Source organism: Aplysia californica, unplaced genomic scaffold (genome assembly GCF_000002075.1).
Source record: "Aplysia californica isolate F4 #8 unplaced genomic scaffold, AplCal3.0 scaffold00483, whole genome shotgun sequence".
In the NCBI taxonomy this organism is placed as follows: Eukaryota; Metazoa; Mollusca; class Gastropoda; order Aplysiida; family Aplysiidae; genus Aplysia; species Aplysia californica.
Window position 1 is genome coordinate 411,991 of NW_004797753.1, and position 22,821 is coordinate 434,811.

At 38.2% G+C, this 22,821-nt stretch overlaps 2 protein-coding genes across 3 annotated transcripts in view; one reads left to right on the forward strand and one right to left on the reverse strand.

Annotated features, from left to right (window-relative positions):
• The window catches only part of LOC101862134 (leucine-rich repeat protein SHOC-2), a 44,244-nt gene extending 32,084 nt beyond the window's left edge, over positions 1–12,160 (forward strand). For both annotated transcript variants that reach the window (XM_035971696.1, XM_005105643.3), the window contains exon 17: positions 405–12,160. In XM_035971696.1, the coding sequence (XP_035827589.1) occupies positions 405–434 (30 nt within the window). In that variant the 3' untranslated portion in view covers positions 435–12,160. The remainder of the gene's footprint in view (positions 1–404) is intronic.
• A 7,993-nt stretch (positions 12,161–20,153) lies between these two features.
• LOC101862525 overlaps positions 20,154–22,821 on the reverse strand; it is a 37,863-nt gene continuing 35,195 nt past the window's right edge. Inside the window, exons 5-6 of the mRNA XM_005105644.3 lie at positions 21,719–21,897; positions 20,154–20,525 (exon numbers count right to left, since the gene is read on the reverse strand). Of these exons, the coding sequence (XP_005105701.1) occupies positions 20,399–20,525; positions 21,719–21,897 (306 nt within the window). The 3' untranslated portion in view covers positions 20,154–20,398. The remainder of the gene's footprint in view (positions 20,526–21,718; positions 21,898–22,821) is intronic.

Sequence of the window (22,821 nt, forward strand, 5' to 3'; positions counted from 1 at the left end):
CAATCCTTTCAGTTTTAGTTTTTGTATTTTGCATTTGTTCTGAATGTGCTTCTTAATGAAATTCTTAATCTCACTGATAACTCACATCTACTTGAAGTATTTTGAAAGGGGTTCTAAGTTAATTCGGCCCACATAATGTTACAAATGGACTTAGAAAATGTATGTGTGTAATCCGTTAAAAAAACATTTAGGAAGTTGGGGGGGGGGGTGTTGTTGTCACTTGCATCTTTTTTTTTTGTAATGCTGGTCATTTAGAATTGCAACTTTCAAAATGCTTATTTGGAGCATGTGTCGAAAATATGGTTTTGTTGAAAATGGTTTGGCAAAGTTTGTCATTTGTGTAATTATATGGTCATTTTTCTCAAGGAGAAAGGGGAAATAAAATGTTTTGTATTCTTTTTCAGTACTTGAAACTCCAGAACCCTTACCAGTAAATCCACTGTGTTCTCTCGGGTGGTTGGCTCGCTGTACTAGAGGTGGAGCGTCCATGTCCTTGCTGGGGGTCCTGGCTAAAAGGGAGCTTTCTGCTCTTGGCAACGCTCCACAGAGACTGGTTTGACAGACTGGGTTGGCCTGAGAAGCCTTGAGCCATGTCCAGGCCACTCCAGTCTGTTCAACATGGCCTGTAAGACAGATGCTTCCTCTGTCTTCTGTCGCCAGCAGTCCAACCACAAGACAAAAAAAAAATTAGCATTGATGTACGCAAGCCTCAAGCCTAGCTGAGTCTTCTAAAGTACACCACCACGTTGTGCTGTTGTTGTGTTACTGCAGGTCGTGTCTATCGAGAGGATACCGGCACTTTTATGTCATTTAATCCAATGTGTTCGAAGAAATGTTTTCAATTATCGTGCGTCATTTTGTACGTGTATCAAAGGTGAAGCCTGGCCTGGCATGTTAAGAATTCATCATTTGTTCGTTCAAATTTCTTTCAGTGTTGGACTGTTTCTAAACAGGGTTTTTGCAGTTATGAAATGTTCCTTCTCTTTGAAGCTGATTGGATTAGATTTGTGGTATGTTCATGCAACATGCTGGTGGCTCTCGTAAGAAATCTGCTGTGTTGTACAAGAACCCAAATTACTCTTAACGTAACTAGGCTGGAATTAATGGACGTGTTTTATGTTACTGCCTGAGTCTGTCATATTGCACCTGGTGCTTACTTTTGTCTTGGTAAGCCTCTAATTACAGTGGTGTCCACTTAACAGCAACCTCTGCCCAACAGTAACCTATCCTCTTGTAACAGAATTTTTCTGTTTAAGTTTAAGTAACCCTTATTAACAGCAGCCTTTTCTTCTAATTAACTGACAAAAAACCTGTTTCTCATTCAAAAAACGTGAACACCAAGACTGACCAATAATTACAATGTCCATGCATCCTCCTTAACTAGTCAATACCACGACAACATGTGCTAGGGGCAAAAAATTTAGTATATGAGCACAGTTCACACCCTCCTGCCGAGGTCCACCTTCCTTCAGAGTGGAAAAATCTTGGTCGCTGTGGGTAACATGACTGCTGCGATAAAGCATCAGCTCACTTCAAAGGACAAGATCTGGTAAAACATCGGCTATTGATGCTGCCTAGGTTAAATCTATCGCTTTTTGAACTAACAACATCGTCCCATCCTGCAATTAGGATTCGTGAGCATGCGTGGGGGGGGGGGGGGGGGTAGTTTGCATTACCCCCTTCCTTCCCCCTTTGAAAATTCAGTTAGCAGCAACCTCCGCCCAAGAGCAACCTAAGCTTGCTCCCCAAGGGGGCAGCTGTTAGATGGACACCACTGTAGATGCCTTTCTTGTTTAGAATTTGTCTCAGCTGTAAAAGAATATAACCCATTTTTTTGGTAAAACAAGTTTTGACTTTTAGAGAACACAGCTGTGTAAATATGAAGTAATCAATAGATATTGAGTTGCAGCCGTGGGCTAGGTTTTGTGAAAAGTGTGTGCACACTTGTAAAAGTAAAAAATTGTCACTTGTTGTCATAAGATAAAGATTTACTGAACAACTAGTAGTTCTTTAATCTGATTCGGATGCAAAATGGTTTCACTGTATTTGAGTGTGGCCTTTGGGGGTAAAAGTAAATTTGGAACCGCATTCTCAAAATAAGTTCAAGTGTCTTTTGTGACTGTTGTCTTGGTGACCCAAATGTAGCTCCTGCTGAGAGTGGAACTTTGGAATGTGTGTGTGTGTGTGTGGGGGGGGGGGGGTGTCAAACGAGTTATGTATGGATGGGTCAAGTTTACTTTTACCCTTTTGAGTTGAAGAAATTGTCATCGCCAGTGTTCACACCATGGGGAACGCTGTTTGGCTTGGTTTGATTTGAAGGTAAATGCTGAAAGAGAAGATTATCATATAGTCGATCGGACCTCGTGTTTTTATGCCCGCTGAATTAGGAATGTAGTAATGTTGGTTACAGAGCATGCAGAACTTGTAAAATTAGGAAAGGGTCCTATAGATCTTTTTCAAATAAGCGAAATGACATTTCAAGCTGCATTAACTGTTGCTCAAGACCTAAGTGATTTTTTGGGGGTTGCTCTTCCTCTTGTGCGAAGTTCGGACCATTCATTTTGTTACAAATGCTAATTAGAAATAGTTCATTTTCATTTGAATGTCTTATAAAACTGTTTAAGCCAAAGGAATTTAATAATTGTGTGCCTACATTGTTCTTAAATTCTACAACTCTTCGTATGTGAAGACTCTTCTATTTAGAGCAATTTTCTGCTTACAGCTCATTCTGGCAACATATGCCTTTTTTTTTTTCAAATGAAAGTGGTATGGTGGCACAATGAGGTGCTTAATGTTATACAGATATTTTTTTTGTAACACGTACAACGGTGTGAGCTGTTTTGTTTAGCTGTTTGAGATTATCATGTCATGTGTTTAAAGGCTGTGATGTACAAAGATGTAGTTTGTTTCACAATGTCTGCACTTTGAGGGGTATATGGATCGTGTTTGTAAATTGTATACGAAGACAACATGCCTATGGGTGTGTTATTTGAAAGGTGAATTTTGTAGAGGCTTTATAGAAGTGAGTGCAATTGGAAACAATTTTGAGGGTTAAACAGCTGGGAGACCTGTATGACTCAAAAGTCTGCACGTTGAAGAGCCACATTTTGTGTAGACCTACTTTGGTTAATCTAATTTGACCTAGTAGTCCATTAGGGTCTGTTCCATTCTGTGCGCAAACGAAAGATCTGACCTGGCAATGCGCAGTAGCCTTTGGATCGGCAGTTTTCATCAGACGGATTCATGACCTAGAACAGCAAACATGTTTGATTTTGGAGGATTCTGGGGATTAGAAAGCTAGTATATCCTGAGAGGAAGGCTCATGAAGTTGTTGAATTTTGTTTGAGCCCAGAGTAAGCTTTTTTTTACTGTTAAATTTTGAGGACAAGGTACTGTTTTCAACAATGTGATCAATATTTACATACGGTTCTACATGACAAAGTTCCTTTTTTTTAAATGTGCCGTATTTTGTAGACACTTAAAGTTAAAATGCGCTCTCCCAAGTTTCTAATAGCTAGTTTGATACTTGTGCATGTAGCCCAGGTACCATAATCTGACCCAAAATTGTCCAGTTCCGAAAGGTTCCACTCCCCTAAAAGTATTATGAAGGTCAGCATTCTCCTTTTCTAACATTACAAGTGGAGGCTTTTCGGAGGTAAACCTTTGTTTGGCCCTCTACAAGTGTTTTCATTGTTTAAGTCAATTGCATTGCAAGTTAAGACAACAATATTTCTTTTCTGATACAACTAGCTTTTCACCACAAATTTTATATAAAAGTTTTGTAACTTTGTTGACTGGAATCAGAAAGTTTTGCTTTAACCCCTTTGTTGCCTTATGAAGAACATGGTACATCATGAAAATGTGTAAGTTTTAGCTTTGTGCCCTACCATGGATGATACAAAAGTAGGCAAAATTTGCCGCTCCTAGTTGTGTATAAGGCATTAACATCATGTATGTCCCTCTAATCATCTGACTCAAATTTTTCTATATGGAGATTTAGCCACTAGCACATTGTGGATTCCTTTTGGGGAATAAAAAATGGGCATATGAGTACCAAATTTGCTTGTATTATTTTACTGCAAGGTTTGCAAGTGATTGATAAACACAGGTCTAGTCTTACAAATTAAAGTTCTCTTGCAAAATTTAAACACCAAAATGACGGGGGGGAAATCTAGCAAATTTCACTTTTTGACCTAGATGGGCTAGTTGTTTGAAATTATGGTTTTTTTTGGAAATAAGGGTATGAAGAAGGTGACACAATTGAAGACTTGGGGTCAGAATATGGGAGGACCAGAACCAGACAGCAAGTTTTTACACTGACACTGAGACTGACTAGACTGCTGCCTTGGCTAACAAGCTAAGTCGAAGATAAATGCTGACAGTAGGAACTGGCACCACCTGGCAACGAAGGGGTTTGCTGGGAGCATGGTGATCCAGAAGTTGTTATGATTTAGAAAGTGTTCACTATTGAAGCTGGAGCCCTAGAGTATGTACGTGTGTGTAAGTTGCAGGGTTTTTTCTCGCAATGCATGAGACTGCTGTACTAGTTCTGTTACTGTTATTATGTCTCCAGAAAACTCTTAGTTTAAAAGGGTGCACAAAAAGTCTTTTTCTGTGAAAGCCTAGAGTGTGAAACAGTTTGTGTGCTTTGATGTGTTTTGCACTGTGTGGTTGGTGAGAGGGGGACGCTGCTGCTGTTGCGAGTGTCCACTTGTGATACAACATTTGACCTCCTTAGCCTCGGGTCTCGGTTGTGATGGTAAATAGTAGTGTTGTATTTTCAGTTCATTGGTCTTATGGACCTTGCATATTATTCAGACTCACGTTAGCATTAACTCCGTTTAACTAAATAAATAATTGCTGCTCCAATTCCTTTTCTCAACAGTGAAAAGCATTTTTTTTTAAATGAACTCTGTGCTTTAAAGAATGAGAGAGGAAAGAATATGTTGAAGGAGAGGAACAAAACATTGTATTTTTTTTTCTTTGTTTTTGTTTTTGTTTTGTTTTTTTGAAGGGTTGATTATGTATTCTGCATCATTATTTCATGTTTCCTGTCTATTCTGTGACTAAACTGCTCTTAAAATAGAACTGGGAATTGAAGAAAACTAATGAATTTATCATAACAAAGATATAAAGGCATCTCGCTTTATAAGGTGTCCGTTTCTTTGTTATCATGACTATGACATTTCATGCATGACAAAGGACTAGCTCTCACATACTTTGGTGAGAAGTCAAGTGGAATGTTAATTAGAAATGGTGTTGTTAAAGTTATAATAAATTTTTGTCTAGTTTTCATTACAAATCAGGTAATGTCCTATTTCCATTCCTATCCAAAATGACAATTCAGATCACGCACAAAAATCTTTCTGTTATTGGGAAGTGAAGGGTGACAACATGATCACATGTGATTGTCTTTTATCCACATTGCGTCTTTAAAATTTTGTATGTCCGTCCTTGGGAAGATGCTGCCGTTTTTCAGTGCATTTACCAAATTCTTACTGTTCAGTGTTTACCCACCTTGCTTTGTTTTTTTTCTTTTTCTTCTCCCTTCCTTCCCCTCTGCCCCCCCCCAAACCCCCTGAGAACACTTGGATTGCAATCATTTTTTAAATAGGAAGTCTCAGACTGATTTCATATCAGGGCCGGTGTGGAACTAGCCAGAAATGTTCAACTGCATTTAGTAGATGTTCTTTTTGTTTGGTGCTTTTCTTTCTGAAATGTAGACCTGAACTTTTGTCTTCATTTTTTCAAATGTTCTGGTCCCTCGTGTGTGTTCCCTGCCAATGGTCCCCCGTGTCTATTCCCTGCTGAGTGCTTCTGTGTGAAGGTGCCATCAGTCTCTGCAAGCTGCTTTTGGGTGTGGACCTAGTAGGTGTTTCACAAAAAAAAAATTTATTTTTAATTTTTTTTCTTTTCTTTATCCTTACTTGACTGCACTGCATAATATGTGTGAGTGAATGTATCTGCATCGTTGTTGTGAATTTTAGTTTTTTGTAACACTTGCCATGGGGGTGATTCTAGCATAGAAAATTAGACATAAAGGTTTGCAGTATAAGTTATGGTGAGTTAAAGATGCAGACTGGTTGTATTGACTTACTTTGAAAAGGAGATTTGAAATAACCTTTGCATGTTTCTCTCATTAATGAACCCAGAAAGAAGTTTTACCTCTCAAAATGTGTGGTATTCACCAAACCGTTTTTTAAGCTTTTGAAACAGTTTCAAGCATTGGTGTCTGGATGAGTATACGGTTTATTAATGTCGCTGACAAAGGTTGGTGTACCCTACAAGTAACCCGTGATATTCAGAGTTTTTTTAAAATGTGATGCTGGGTTTTTGTATTTACCTGAAAAAATTATGAAATGAACCTATCAGTAAATTTTGAGGTAACAAGTTGTCATGTAGCTTTTGCCTTTTCTTCTCGATAGTTCAATAGTGGTATATTGGAATTGCCAAATGGCTGGTTGCTCTTCTTAATGTCTCTGTCAGAAATGAAAATTTATTTGTGGATGTGAATTGCTTGGGCTCTAAATATATTGGTATCCATACTGTGAGTCAGAGAAGCACTTACATAGGTCTTGTTGGTCTGACGGCAAGTGCGCTGGGCTGCTTACATATGTACCTCAGATAGTGGCCGCCAAAACTACAGTGTTCCCCTTCCTACCACTTTCTTTTGTATTTTAACTCCCGGATTGAATGTGTTGGTTTTTGCTTTTGTCATGGTTGGAGATTAGGGAACCCTTTGCTTAACTTCTGAGATAGTGCCTCCTGCTAATTTATGTGCTATAGGATAACAACACTTGTACTGTTATATTTCTGGTCTGTGTGTCAACTCACGTATAAGCTTTGTCCTTGAAGTGAAATGGAAGTGTGATGACTCTTTTTAGATTTGCTGTAGCATTTCTGTTGTGTTGAGACTGGAGTTTTAAGTTTTTTTTGGTTTTTTTTTACAACTCTACCATTCCTTGCTAGGTGGTATGCAGGCTAATTTTTCTTTATATGAAGACAGTGAAATTCTGTGTTATCTTTAATAAGCAGAAAAAGGTGTTTTGAGAAGACCGTTCCCTTCTGTTTTTGTTTCTTTGGGGAAAAAAGTCTAATGTTGTTATTGTTTTGTTTCTTTTTAATGGAACATCACTGGCCACTGTATTCTCCTGAATGATCAGTTGGTCTTATCACGGTTGCCACACTTCCATTTCACTTTGTTGCTGAATCAGAAACTCTGCTGGAGCTCTGATGGTGGTACTTTATCTTCTTTCTTCCTTTATGTCATCCAAAATGCAAGTTTCTCTCTCAGTGTTTTCTGGTTAAAATGTAGGTAAAAGAGATAACCCCCATTGGTAGGGGTGTGAATTTTGTTGAATCTAGTTCTGTATTTTTGTGAATTCCGCTAGTTCAGATGCACTTTAAGAAAATCACATCAACCTTGTTGTAATCTATTAAATGCTGATATAGGGGAAAAAAACACACACACAAAAAATGTATTACAGTGACTACCAAGTTGGAGAAGGAAACTATCAGTTTGGAGTTGTCTGGCAATTTTATGATCCCTCACGAAGACAAAGTCTCTGTCATCAATCTCACAGGGAGAACTTTGCTGTATCGTAGAACTGTTGCACAGAGATGTTGCTTTTGTTCTCTGTATTTCTAGGTGCTGGTTTTCTTGAGAGAGTTGTAATGCCACTCTGTTTGTTGACTGATTTTGTTGACTGTGTTTCTTGATCTAGTATGTTGACCATTATGTGATTATTTGCCTTTTTTTTTGGAAGGGGGGGTTTTGTATTGTAGCTTCTATAATTTGTGCCATACTTTTGTGAGGATGCAAGAAAACATTTTGTGATGGCTAGCTGAAATCTTTTCTAAGTTCACTGTTGGTAATATCTCCTTTTGTTTCTGGTTGTTGTTTTTTTGTTTTTGTTTTTTTTGGCTATCATTGATCATAATTTCATGTTTTTGAAACGTCTTGGAGCATTATCTCTTTTTGAATGTCAAGATCTTTTGTGAAATCTGAGATGAATGTTGTGGTTTCTTTTCGTTTTGTTGTATGATTTCATGTTCCTTACAATTAATCTCTAGCCTTGCTGGCAGAACTATTTGTCATGCAATGTAGCCAACATGTGAACTCTTAGTTTCGAACTTGCAAATGTAAACATCTGAGCTCACCCATTAATACTACGCAGTATACACACATCTTTTTATAGTGTATTTAGGGCAAGAATCAAGAATGGGTGGTGGTGGTGTGTGTGTGTGGGGGGGGGGGGGGGGGAGTTGTGTTGTGTTGTAGGCCTACTTGTCAGCTAAGGCTTCCTTCTGGCAAGTAATGTCAATCTTACTAATACTACACACTTTATTATCGTATGATAAGACTGAATGACACATCCAGTTAAAATCAAGTATAAAGTCAATGAATTTTGCCAAGTTGGTACTTTTCAATGGAGAAGAGAACACACTTTTTATGGCTATCTTAAAGGAGGGGGGGTGGGTGGTGGTTCTATTGCATTTTTTTTTCGATTTGAGTGGTTTTGTGACTTGAAGCTCTGATTTGAGCCGCATTTTGACGAAGTATTTTATGGTCCTCTCTCTTACATTGTCAAATACAAAATAATGGTGACATTGGTTATTTATTGCCATCAATTTCTCTTTTCTTTTTAAAGAAGGATAGAAGTGAGTTGTATGGGAGGTAGGGCGCTGCGACAAATTGTTTTTTCCCTTAGTTAGACAATGCTTTTCCGTGAGTGGAAGGGCTGCTACAGATTTACGAGTAGTGCACATCATAATACTGTAATACAAAAAGGTGGCTTGTTTACATGTTTTTGAGGGGGGTTTTTCCTTCTGAACAGCAGTCTTATACACACACAGGGCTTGCTGTGGGAGGAAAAAAAATTGAGTCTTGACTGAAGTTATGAAGGGACTGAGTGTAACCCAATGTATTACACTTAACAGTGATTGTGGGTCTGAAGTAACTTTTTCACCTTAAGTTTGTTTTCGTGATGCTTTCAGTATCTTTATCTATTGGATTTTCTGTGCATGGCTTTGCCTTTTAGTAATAATAATAATGATTTAATGAGAATAATAATAGTGATAAATGCCTTTAGTACCATTTTGTTGAAAACAAAATAATAATGACAATAAAATGCTTGTATCACGTTGTTGTTTTTTAAACAAGCTCATACTTTGGAGTGTACAATTAGAACACAAATAGAATTCTCAGAGGAAAAGGGTGGTGAAAGCAGTACAGCAATGTCAGTTAAAAGCACTTTTCTCTCTTTAAGGCAGTCAATACCATGACATTCTGCCAAGACATTAGGTGAAGCTGTAGAGACTTGTCTACAGCGCAGAGCTGCGTCTACTCCGTAGAGTTTATCTCCTATTTTCCCGAATAACTCATGCTGCAGTGTTGCTGGTCAGATTGTCTTGTATGGTACTTAAGATGTACAATTGTAATGCCTTGTGGACATAATGAGACATTTTCTCTCATGCTGTGATTTTTTAGATTTTAAGAAGATCAGTATTTTCTATTGCATATTGTTTACGATTTTGTTCTGTGAACCAGTGCAGTTTTTTTTTTTTTTTTTTAATTAAGCAGTTTGCCAAAATGTGTGCTTCTGATGCAGTGAGAAATGAAAATTCAAAATGCCTTGTTTTTTTGTTTTTTTTTACTCAATGGCATTAAATTTTGTGTCCTGAAAGTACCATCTCTATAAATGGAAGCTTTAAAAATAATTGGCCTAGTGCGGTCTTTGTGCTCCATTATGGTATATTCCTGGATAGTGAGGATTTGATGCTGATCTAGTTCATGGGGGGTAAATGTTGCCTTTTGAGGCCTCTTGAGGACAAAGATGAACATTATGTTATTCTTTTGTTAAAATTCACCTTGGACCAAAACAGGTGTCTATTGTCCTGACTTTTGCCTTCTTACTACAGCCAAATCATGTTTTCTCGATCCAAACCATGCTTAGCGGTAACGGACATTTCACTGTTATTAAGTTCTGATCGAATCTTACTCTCTTTGTTCATTATCCCGGGACTCGAAAATGACTTGGTATCTAGAGTCCACTCAAGATAGTTCTTAGATCCAGATGAATCTATTTGACTTGCCACAGACAGAGAGAACTAGAATTCTGTTTCAAGGTGCAGATCATACCAGTAGTTTTAAACAGAAATGCAGCAACAGCAGCGGCAAAATTTTTTAAAACTTAAAAAGAAATTGAGTGCCGATCAAAATACAATAATTCGATGAATTGAAATGTATTTTGTTACTGAAACAAGCGGGCTAACCTGCTAACCAGATTTTTGTTGTTGGTTTAATGGTTATTTTAAAAGTTGCTAAAATGGCTGGCCTCGCTGTTAACCCTTTCCGTACATTGTGTTTTACTATCGTATCCATACGACGTGGGGGACTCTGTGCCCCAATTTCCAAAGAGGAAATTTACTCGTTAATCCGATCTGTACACTTTGCATAGCAGTCTGTCAAAATGATTTTTGGAGAAATACTGAAAGTTTCAAAGAGATTTTCGTACTAGAAGTATTCTAAAATGTGAAGGATACAACCCCGGGTTTACAAAATGACCCCAGGGCGTACAGATATGGTTAAAGTGGATAGAAAAAGAGGACAAGTTTTGAAAAGTTGCACATTTCTGATGAGTGCAATAGAAGAATAATGTACGAGTTGAAATGGGGGTAAGAAAGTGTGGTCTTGATGTTATATTGTCCCAATGATGTGACAGCAGTGCTTATTGTGCAGGCTGATGAGTTTCACCACTGCTCCTTTTGAATATTATGTTGATAATTACTTTTACTGTTGGTAATAGTAATGCTACCTGGGTTGTTCAGCAATAAAGTTCAAATGCTTTTCCTGATTAGAAAAAAAACTAATGCTGATTTATAGCAGAAGGTTTTGAAGACAGTCAAAGAAAAATCTTGTAATTTTTTCTTATTGTGCACATGTAAATCTATTCTTTGTTTGAACAGTTCATTGTGTCCAACATACAACTCTTGTGTAGAGGCGTGTTTAAAAAAAAAAGTCATTTACTGTTGCTCGCTCATGTCAAACTGTTGGGGCGGACAGATAGTTGAGATAGTTCATTTCAATTATTTAATTTGGGGGTGGGGGTTTGTTGTTTACTAGGTATCAACTAGTCATAGTGGGGTTGTTTTTTTGCTGAGGCTCACAGTTTGTCAAGGATCCTGCTATTTCAAAAATTTCAGGCAATATCATCTATTATAGTCATTTTAAAAGATCTCTTTTAATGATAGTGTTAAAGTAAATGCAGGCAGTTTTGTGCAGCTGTTGGTTTGGCAAGCCCAGTGAGGTGTGTGGATGGGAAGGAATTGGGGAGACGTGCTGGGTGGACCAAGCTGTAGAAGTGCTCATGTAATAGTAATACAGTCTCATGTTCTGGAACTTTTTTCTCTTCTGGTTTGGGGGTTTTGGTTGCTGAAGAAAAAAAATACCCAGTTGATTTTTCAACTTTTCATTTGTCTCCTTGTGTGCTCATGGTAGAAGGAATCAAGAAACCTGGTCTTTTTAGAACTGACTTATGCTAATAATGAACTTTTGTATATAGTTTGCGTTCATGAAAAGCTTGGCTGAAAGCTTTGCTTTCCATGCTTGTATGATGATGTGTTCTATTTCCTTGTATGGGTGTTTGTGTGTGTAAATGTAAGAAGAAAAAAGCATGGGTTGTGATTGATTGATTGAGAGTTTTGATTGCGGGTATGTTTGAAGTGTCGGTTGTCACAAGTGAGATTGTTTTCTTCCCCCCCACCCCTCTTCAAAATTACTGATGAAGATGTTTTTTCTTGTAGAGTCCCAAGTTGTGGCCTCTTGTGGTAAATAAGACGTGCAATCTATTTTACTGCCCACATTTGATTGTCTTTTTTTCCCCCTCTGCCTTTGTCTAGTATGTGTATGAAGTTCCACTGTAAGTGACAATGTCTCTTTTCCTTCACCCCATCCCTCCTCCCCAAAATGTCCCTCTTGTAAATAAATTCTAAACATTGCTGAGTATGATCATCGTGTGGTCTTGTCTTCGTTTCCTCTCTGTTTCCTCTGATCATGATGCAGTGCATGAGTTTCACTTTGCATTACAGAATTCTTTTATTCATTGGGTCATGATGATTGAGAAAAGTAAAAGTGGCAACAGACTGTACTAATGCACAATTTTTGCCTCTGTTTCTTTGATTTTGTGTTGATATTGTATTTGTTGATTGAGTAGTGCACCTCCCTGGTGGCTCCTCTTCACATTGTCTGGTGCTGGGATACTGTTAGTAGTGTATGGTTGGCGGCGGGTGCTCATATTGATGTGGTTTGCTACTTGTTTCATATCAAACACCCTTTTCTCTCCTCCTCCTTTTTTGTATTTGTTATTCTCTAAGCTTCGCACTTATATGTGAGGTATCGTGGTGGAATCAAGCGCTCGTCAAAATAATGAAATCGAAGAATAGGGTATTTTTCTACCAGTTTGGCAATTTTTATAGGAATTGGGGGGGGGGGGGGGGCTAAACACCATTTTATGTTCATGTGAGGACACATTTTCATGTGAATTTACAGAAAAACCTTGTTTAAAGGCATAAAATATGTAATTTTCAGTTTTCAAGAACCCTTAAGCGATTGAAGTTATCAAACTTTGGTGGCCATTTTCTCGTCAATTTAACCTCTGACACCAGGCTACCCCACCTTCTTCAATCACAAATGTCTCGACTTTCATTCAAGCTAGGTGAATATTTTTTTCATTGGAAGCAAGGAAAAAGAATAAGCTTTCAGATGATATCAATAACTCTACATACCCAAAAATTGACAAGCGCCTGATACCACCACGTTGTGACACATATGACCTTATTGTGTTGCAAGTGCTGTAATACTCTAACTAAAACAACTCTTCCCCCCCCCCCCAAAAGAAAACTGGTTAGGACTGGCAAGTTCTGCCTCTGCACTGTTCCTCTTGATGTTTCTATTATTCTGTTGTCTTGTCTGGTATTCCTCCCAGCACTAAAACTAAATGAGCATTATCATGACAACATGCTTGTCTTTGCTTGCACTAAACAGTCTGTGGTGTAGGGTAGAGTGCCCTAACTTCGACTGATGGAGTTCGTGGGCTGCTGTTTTGCTGTAGAACTCGCCAACCAATTGGGCTAAGCCTTTCAGATAACATCTACAGCAATGAGACACATCTGATTGGTTTAGAGCAAAAATATTATTGCCTTATAGGACTTGTTTTTTACTGCATGAACTTGAATGTGACGGGTACGTTTCCCTAACTTCAACCGACAGTTCCCTAACTTCGACCGATGTCAAAGCCTAACTTCGACCGTTTGTCCTAACATTGACCGGTAAGATCCAAACCTTTGATTTTTACCAAATTTTTGCCGAGGATCTGGGCTAGGCTATGCCGACTACTTCTCTTTTCTTAGACCACTTCTTTTTCTTATAGGGCCTATAAGCTCACTGATACTAAGGTCTCATCACTAGTCCAGCCTTTCAATAACATCATCAACAAAGCAGCAGCAGCCCCTTGACATCTTCATCACCCCCCCCCCCAAACTGAATTCCTCTTCCTCGTCTCTCTCATGCTCCTCCTCATCATTATCATCTTCATCACCACCACCATCATCAAAAAAACCCCATCAGTCATAGCACAACCACCAAAATTTCATCAACATCATTATCAGCAGCAGCAGCAGCAGCAGCAGCAACAACAGCAATAGCACAAGCAGTAGCTTTATTATTATCCTTATCACCACGTTGGGATGTCTTGCGGTCGAAGTTAGGAATAACACAAAAATCCTATTCCTAACTTCTACCACTTTGTTTTTCCAGTCTCGCTGACTTTAAAAGCAAGGATTAATGCTTTTACTTTTATTATCATGTAAACTGAGAGAAATGATTACTAAGCTGGAAAAATCAATCCTTTCATTAAAATAAACTTACTTTTTCGGCTTTTCTTTCAAGTACTGATAGTACTGATAGCTGCCAAATTATGGGGTCTGCCCAAAAACGCGCTACCTTGAAAAACGAAATCACGGTGATTTGACGTACATTACTCGCAGGAAAATACGCCTAGCAAAGTCTACCTCCCATGCTGGTGATCACATATCTCCCCGACATGACTTGCCAGGATTTTAATAGAAAGCAAGACTAATTTTCTGAAAACTAATACATGTAGCTTTTAACTGTTGGGGGTGTACGAATGGTTGAAGATAGGCATCGGTCGAAATTAGGACACCCTAACCTAGTGGTTGAACACTTCACGAGGGTACACAGAAGACCAGAGTTCTATTCTTGTGTGGGGAGAATTTTTATGAGTATCTCGGTCTTTCTGCTTGGATAATGTAACCCTCTCAGCCTGTGGATAGTTGGAGGATGATCTTGTGTGGTTTGCTCCTTCTTTCCTATCAAACATCTATCATCCTTATCTTCCCTCCTTTCCTATCAAACATCTATTGTCCTTATCTTCCCTCCTTTCCTATCAAACATCTATCATCCTTATCTTCCCTCCTTTCCTATCAAACATCTATTGTCCTTGTCTCTCCTCCTTTTTTGTTACTCTCTTGTAACACCTCTAATCTGTACATAAAAATTTTTATTTTTTTTAAAATAGGGTGCCACATTGGGTACAAATGACCAAAAGTTTTGCTATCAACAACCCATTAATATCATGATTTCTGCATAGGATGATTCTTATATCCACCCTCAAAACATTGCGAAAGTCTGTATACCCAGCAGTTGAAGGTAATCAACAAATATTGAGCGCTGTGCCGCCCCTTACCGAAAACCCATACAAACCAAAGAAAATCTTGTGGTCCTAAAGATTTTAATCTAAGCGGATTCCTCTGTAACCATACTAATACTATATCATACACGATATGTTGTAACTTTAGGAGTAATACATGCATTAATAGTTGATGTCCTCATTTTTAACCAAATGCCCCACAAGGACAGACAAATTCTGTTTTTTCTATTATTTTTTAATATATTTTTTATTCATTAATGCCCAAAGAGCTCACATTATTATTCTTGACAAATTTTCAGCATTCCAATTACAAAATAAAATACCAGTCACATGTTCACGTACATCCTTTGTAATTTATCATTAAAACAAGGTATGATATATATGAAGTTAAAAACATTAACAAAGCATTTCATACAGTCAATGTCCTCAATAAAGATGATGAGAGTAGAAAATTACAAGAAAAAAGAGCAATCAAAAAGTCTTCATGACTGTTGCAGTATGCAAACCATGGTCAAATGAAACGGCCACATGAACTTTGCCTCAGGTATATCACTGCATTAGACTTGACACTTTATCATCCTGCAAATAAGAATTTGTTTGAGTAGAGTAAGCATATTGATACAATAGTGGTCAATCAAAGCTGGAAAAGGGCAAGACAGAATGCAAAAAAACAGGGAGAGTAAGGAAATAGGCATCCTCCAACCATCCCACTGTAAGTTAAAGTTAAAATAAAATCAAGTTACAAACACTGAATCATAAGTGTTCTTTCGAAAAATGTATTTTTTTAAAAATGGTAAGCTTGTAAATATTACACAAATGATAAGTCTGCAAAATCCTGTTGGTCTTCAGTATCTGTAAACTACATTCTATCTAGATGGCAAAAATGGAAAAAAGCTCCCCCCCAAAAAAAAAAATTAATTAATTGCTAAGAAAATAAAAGAACGAATGAGCATGAAGAAACAAGAGTAACAAGATAACTTTAAAAATTACAAAAAAGACAAGCACACAAAAAGAATCATTCAAACTTGCATAAAGTAAAAAGAATCCCAACTAGGCAGCTTCACGTAAGACACTCACATACCGTTCTTCAAAGTGCTAAACAGAGCAGCACAAACAGATTTTCATTAAGCATAGCACCGTGTACATCTTATACAAGACTAGACGCCATTTCATCTCTGTAGATCTAAGCGTGCTATAGCATATTATTACAGCATGCACTTTATGTAGCCTACTTTGTAGCAAGAAGCATCAAACAAAGAGGCAAGTAACAGCAAAGCTCTCACGTCTTGTGTAACATCTCCTTGGACAACAGATAAAATGGTGGGTAAATTAGAAACCAGACACATCAGCCAGAGACAGATACTGACCATGGCACCAACCTCACTTTACTGGATGTAATAGATCTCTAGATATTTTATACCCACACTGACACACTGAAAATCCATTACGAGGCTGGTGGCTTCGAGTGGGCCTGTCTGGGTCTATCCCAACTTGGTGGAATTCAGCAGACAGGCAAAGACACAATATAAAAAACTACCCCGTACCACAACCAAACCCACATCTTCTGCATACAACCATAAAGAGCCTAACCATTCCACCTCAGACGCTGGTACCACCAGATAAAGTAAGTTTGAACATTTGCAAAAGGTGTGTCAGCAAACAGCAATCAGACAACTACAATAAACAACATACTGACTGCTTGATGTAAGACTCAGCCACATGCCATTTGGAAAAGTGATGTGGTATGATGGAGTCTTATGATTAGCAGTTCATACATTTTCTAGAAAATATACTCTCCAAACGTCAGAGACACAACTTGTTGCTTAGAAGCAGTTACAATAAAGCCCTTTACTTGGGATGGGAAGACAAGAAAAAATAAAATGAGAATACAAAATTGAAGAAACTTTCACAAGTACAAGAAAGATGGTTGTTTTGTTTTTTTAAATGGAACGTACTGAGTAAAGTATAGGAGCCATTCTTTGGACCTGACAAGACGGAATCTTTAAAAAAGCAATATTTAAAATAAGATTTTAAAAGTTGGCAAAATAGTTTTTTTGTTTATAAGTCAGCAAAGCATTGGCTGCATTCAGCCTGGAAGAGATCAAGATAAACTATCAAAATATTAGGAGAAATGGAAGGGGCAAACCACACAACAAAGCCTACAAAACACCCGCTTGTTTATATTAAAGAAAACCACAACACAAAGTTCTCTATTGCACTAATCCAGAAACATCTCCTCCTGCAGTTTGCCTACTTCTAAACTCAAAAACATTCCTGTAAATAAAGACAAAAGAAATTAGCATTAGCAGGGGACAATTAGTGTCAAGGAATGTATCAATTCTCAGCAAATATCAAATTTAAAGTTAGAGCAAAGATGATAAGAATGAAAGCCGGCAACATTCATTTTCAAAACAGAAACATCAACCGGCTCCAGAAAAAAGTGCAAATGAAAAGACAATCAACACAAAGACATGTGGATAACTTGAGAACGACAGATGTACGAGTACGCCATTGGCTGATATTTATAGTAACAGCCATCTTGTTTGACGTCATTGAGGGATTCCCACTTTGTGGTCGTTCACGGTGGCAACACGACAGATTTTTTTCCCCCATCCCCTCCAGCATTTAATGTCGTGACTTTGATGGATTTAAAAAACATACAATTGAAAAAAAAAATCTGTGGCCGAACCGAGGCTCGAACTTGGACTTTCTGCTTTGGAGACAAGCGCACTAACCACTCCGCCACCACGCCACTGTAAGCTACAGGCTTTGAAAATACTGCAATAGTACTTTGCGGTTGTGTTGCCACCGTGAACGACAACAAAGTGGGAATCCCTCAATGACGTCAAACAAGAAGGCTGTTACTATAAATATCGGCCAATGGCGTACATCTGTCGTTCTCAAGTTATCCGTATGTAGAACACAAAGTGATCACAGGGCAAATAACTGAACATTCCAGTCATCCATCACAGTAAACAAAATCTAGAAGAAGAAAAAATGCAAGACAAGGGCATAAAAATATACTAATAAAAACTGTTGAACAACTTACACTAATGCATACCGCATTCACAGCAGCACTTGAATTCTCATTTCCTTTCAACTGTCTTGTTTTCTTCCAAAAAAATTAACTAAAAACACTCTCATTGTCATCATCAATCAAAGCCAAAACCCGCCAAAAGTTCAGTGCTTTTACGACAGAACAAGCAAAAAAGTAAAAAATGCTAGAAATTCACATTACAAGACTAATCATCCATCAATGTGCTTAAGTTTAACAAGGAAAATAGTAAAGAGTAGCAGTTCCTAAACAGCATATAAGACGGACCCTGAAACAAATCAAAACAACAGAAGTTGTCATTCAGAACTGGATAGGCTGACAACAAGCAGAAGCTCGCTGTTCCAAATTTTTCGAAGGAATAGTGTGCTCTCAACCAGTAACAAGCGTGAGTTGAAATATTCAAAGAACACTATCTAAAAAATAGAATTTAAATAATGGAACACAATCAAATGTGACTTTTTAAAAACAAGCCATGCACACACATGTGCGCTAACACAAACACACACACACTAAAGAAGCACTTGTCAGAACCCCTCATGAGAACACACAGATACTATATCACATCCCTGAACATCCCAAATTCAACATTCAACAGTTTTGACTTTATTATCACACAGAGAACCGATCCCCATGTGCTTAGACCTAGCTCTCTCCCTGAGAAAATGTACACCTCCCTTACAAAAGTAATTCATCTCATGAAGACAAAAGTCTGAATTATTTTTTTTTAAACCCGCTCAACTTACACTCACACAAAGATTTTACACAAACGCAGGGACTCTGCTACCTATGGGCTCATTTCTCTAAACAGAGGGATTACTTAAGCTCTTTTGCATGCTATACAGCAGAACCAGGTTAATATCAAGACTGTCGACTTTCAGAAATTCAGGACATTATCTAAACTTTCCTTTAATCTGACTCAACATTTTCCACCTTCAATTTGATGCCAGAGCGAAAGCATGTCAAAGTTTTATTTGAAATCAATTGTAGAATGGACAGCCGTGGAATTGCACAATTGAAACAAAATGTTGCAAAATTGGCAATGGAATTATGATTCTTTTAAAAATCTTTTTCTTGTCTTAATTAACGTTCACCTTTTGTTTACAAAACTAAGAACTGAGGCCAGCTGGATTCCCTCTCTGTGCAACATACAACACTTTGACACACCTGGTTCAGTATTTTTTTAAAACAAGAAAAAGAACAGGTGAGACGACTTTAAACTAGACAACCGAGTTGCATCTGAAAATAACCACTATCCTAACGTTTAAAAAATGTTTTCCCCCCAAAACTATGATATTGTCTAAAATTTCTGAAAACCGAGTCAACATTAAAATTGCATTCTACCGATATGTCACAGATTATATAATGTTTTCACGTATAATGTTCAATTAAGCACCTCAGAGAGACGGCAGACACACAAGGCATACATATTATACAAAAGTGTTAGTTGGGCTACCAACAGCAAGCGTTACAAGGAAATAATCAAGCTGAGGGTATGAAGGGTAAATATATATTTATATATATATATATATATACAAGGCGGTGCATAGCCAATTAAATATACAGAAATACTGCCTTGATATTAGTGAGAGGGCATAAACCTCAGTTCCATTGTGTAGTGATAAGTCTTGACTTTTCCACCATCATGTCATAACATAAACAATCAACTGGTAGAGAAAACAGCTCAAACCCTATTGAAGGCAGAAAAGCTAACAATGATTTTAGAGAAAATGAAAAGCATTGAGTGAGTGTGACAGAGGAAAGCACATTGACTGTAAAGGCAAGGAACCTCACATAGGACCTTCTTCTTTTCTTCTCCTCCCTGGAAAAGAATAATGAGTCGCTTCGATTACAAGTCAAAGGTGGAAGTACTTCAAGGAAGGATCAGATATTATATCAAAGAAGACCAGGGGGCAAAAAGCTGTTGGTGGACTGTCGTCTTATCTCATCTTTTTGTACAATTTTCCCTTACTCCAGGACCAAGTTTTGTTGACGATGTGTTAGGTAAAAGCTGATCCAGCTGTCCCTACCCTGTACCTTACTGACCAAAACAGTGTCCAAGCAGGCTATGATTCAAGGGACATAACTAAATACATCCATTCACTTTGTTCACACAATGTTATAGCCTCACAACTGACTTGGTTGGTGAGGAGGGAGGAAGAAAGAGATTCAGCCCACTCTGTCTTCGTTTTTTAGTTTTAGTAAGATTTTACGGCACTCGCAACTGCATACGGTCATATGGGCGCCAAGGGGTGGATGTCAAAAGAGAAGTCCAAACGGGGAATCAAGCTTACTCTGCTCACCTCTCTAGCCTAAGTCTGCTTCAACTATGTCTGTGACATCAAAATTTTGAAATCTTCCACTTTCTTCTCTTCAAATTATTCCATATATCTGGAATCCCATTGCAACTAGGTAAACGAATTTTCCAAAGAAGCAAAAATTGTTCGATTCCCAACAAGTTTTACGAGGAGATATACCTAACAAGCGACTCATTTCATGACATTACAATACATATATCTGAACATCCAACAAGGTAAACAGAGAGTAGCTGGAGAAAAACACGAAGAAAAGAAAGGGAGGGGGGGAGGGGTCACGGTGTTTCTATAGTGCGTCTCGGTCACGTCTTGTTGATAGACCAGTCGTATTTCTTGTACTGCAGCGCTACAGGGCCCATCTTCTCCAGCTTGAGGATAAGGATGCTGCAGCGGTCGTGCTCAGACTGGCTCAGGTACGGCATCATCCATCTGAGGAAGAAATTATAAACTTTTAAAATGCTGAAAACAAAGTTTTTAACCCTAACTCTGCAATAATGACAAACTTTTAAAAAGCTGAAAGAAAGCAAAGATTTTAAGTCCAAACTCTGCAATAATGATAAACTTTTAAAAATTTAAATACTGAAAGCAAAGTTTTAACACTCACCCTCTGCAACAATGGCAAATTTGTTTAATGCTGAAAGTAAATTTTTACAATCAAACTATGCAAAATATCCTGTAATAATAGTGTCTCCCTATGGGCAGTATCTGCAGTGGATAACATTAGAGAACATTTAGGGGGAAAAAATATAAAGAGCTGGGTTGCAGGTTGAAATCTTGACATATATATTTGAGATTTTGTTCTTATTCTTCTGCTCAACTACTTCAATAATGGCAACTTAAGTTTTGGTCTCAATTGTAATACACATTCTATCACTTGAATTGAGACTAGTCAAAATTGAAAACAGTAAACTTCACTGTACTGTTCCCAAGACTGTTAGTCATTCTGGGACTGGTGGTTAAGCGGCACGTCAAAGTTCAAGTAGGAGGAGGATGAGGAGGAATAAGAGAAGGTGGAGCAAAAAGAAGAAAAAAGAAAGACAAAGAAAAAGGTTGAGGGGAGGAAGAGAGGCAGATTTCCCCAAATGAGAACCAAACTCCCAACATTTGAGGTCAACATCATTTAAAAGGCTAACCATAACATCACAGACATCGGTTACTTTAACAGGGAGAAAACCAAAACAAACTTTATTGACGTCCTGACCCCTCCAACCCCCCCCCCAAACACCTTTTCACTTCCCCACTCCCTCTTGTTTTATAATAGACCTGCGTAAAACCAAGACAATAATAAAGCAATAACACATCACAAACAGAAATCACTGACAACAGCAAATATAATAAAAGGCGATGGGGATGGAGGGAGGGTGGGGGGAGCTCTGCTGTAAGCTGACAAGATGCCTTTTTTTCTTCAAAGCAGTTTTGAGAAAAAGAGGTATTTTGTCAGCGTAACCATTTAAAAATAGAGTGATTCCCAAATTTGAATTCTAATTTATCAAAAAACTAGTCACAGTTTCACTCTGATCAGGTTTTCGATTTAGCAAATATAAAAGATTTTGGCGCCAAAATGAAAAAAAGGATTTGTCAGCTTATGGCAGAGCTGTGGAGATCATAAGAGTGCCACTCACTTCAGAACATCCACCTCGGTCTCGCCAAAGTCAGCGCGGTACCACTGGAACAGTTTCGATAGGTGCACCTCGTTGGTCTCGTTGCGCATCTCCACTTCCTGACTGCAGAAGCTGCGTGTGGCTGCGTCTAGGGCTGAGTCGACATTCTCCACAGTGTAAACACTGATAGCTGGGCATGACTGGTGGACAGAAAGGTGGGGGAGGGTATATGAGAGTTTGTTAATTTGGTTGCTTTTATTTGTTTTATTTGCTAACATAAAAGAAGCACATCCGTGTAATAACATTCATATAGAGTTTAGAGCAAAGAAAACACAAGACACACAGAAGACAGGAATAAAAGAGGGTAAAGAAAAGAAGTAGGACCTACCAGTGTTGTCTTCCAAACACACAATGTAAGCGTTTTACATTTTTTCAAGGCATTTTAGATCATTTAACCCGTATGTCGTGTTTTACTATTGTATCCATGTGACGAGGGAAACTCTGTGCCACCACTTCCAAAGAGGAAATTAACTCGTTAATCCGATCCGTACGCTTTGCATAGCAGTCTGTCAAAATGATTTTTAGAGAAATACTGAAAGTTTCAAAGAGATCTTCATACTTGAAGCAAAGATACTACACCCTACTTGAAGTATTCTAAAATGTGAAGAATACAACCCCGGGGGTACAAAATGACCCCAGAGCATGCGGACACGGTTAAGGGGCCGGCTGCTTCGACCCTGCCTAACAGGCAAATTAAAACCAGGCTAAGAAGGAAGCAATTTCTGTATCATTTGGAATCAAACCTATGTCTTTTGCAAGCAGCGGCAAAGAGCCTATTTTTAGCATTAATGCTGTTAGGTGAGCCAAGTGGCGGAAAGGTCCAAGAGAGTTTGCTAATTTGGTTGCGAACTTTGCAGAACCTTTGAGTTGAGAGAGGTACATTGACAACAAGTTATTTTGAGCAATAAAAAAGTGAGACAGAGAAACATATACAACAGAAGGAAAGAAAAGGTAGGAGTACAAGTGGCACCTTGCAAACACCCACAGGACTATGGCCATGGGGGAGACGTGTGTGTGTGTGTGTGTGTGTGTGTGTGTGTGTGTGTGTGTGTGTGTGTGTGTAA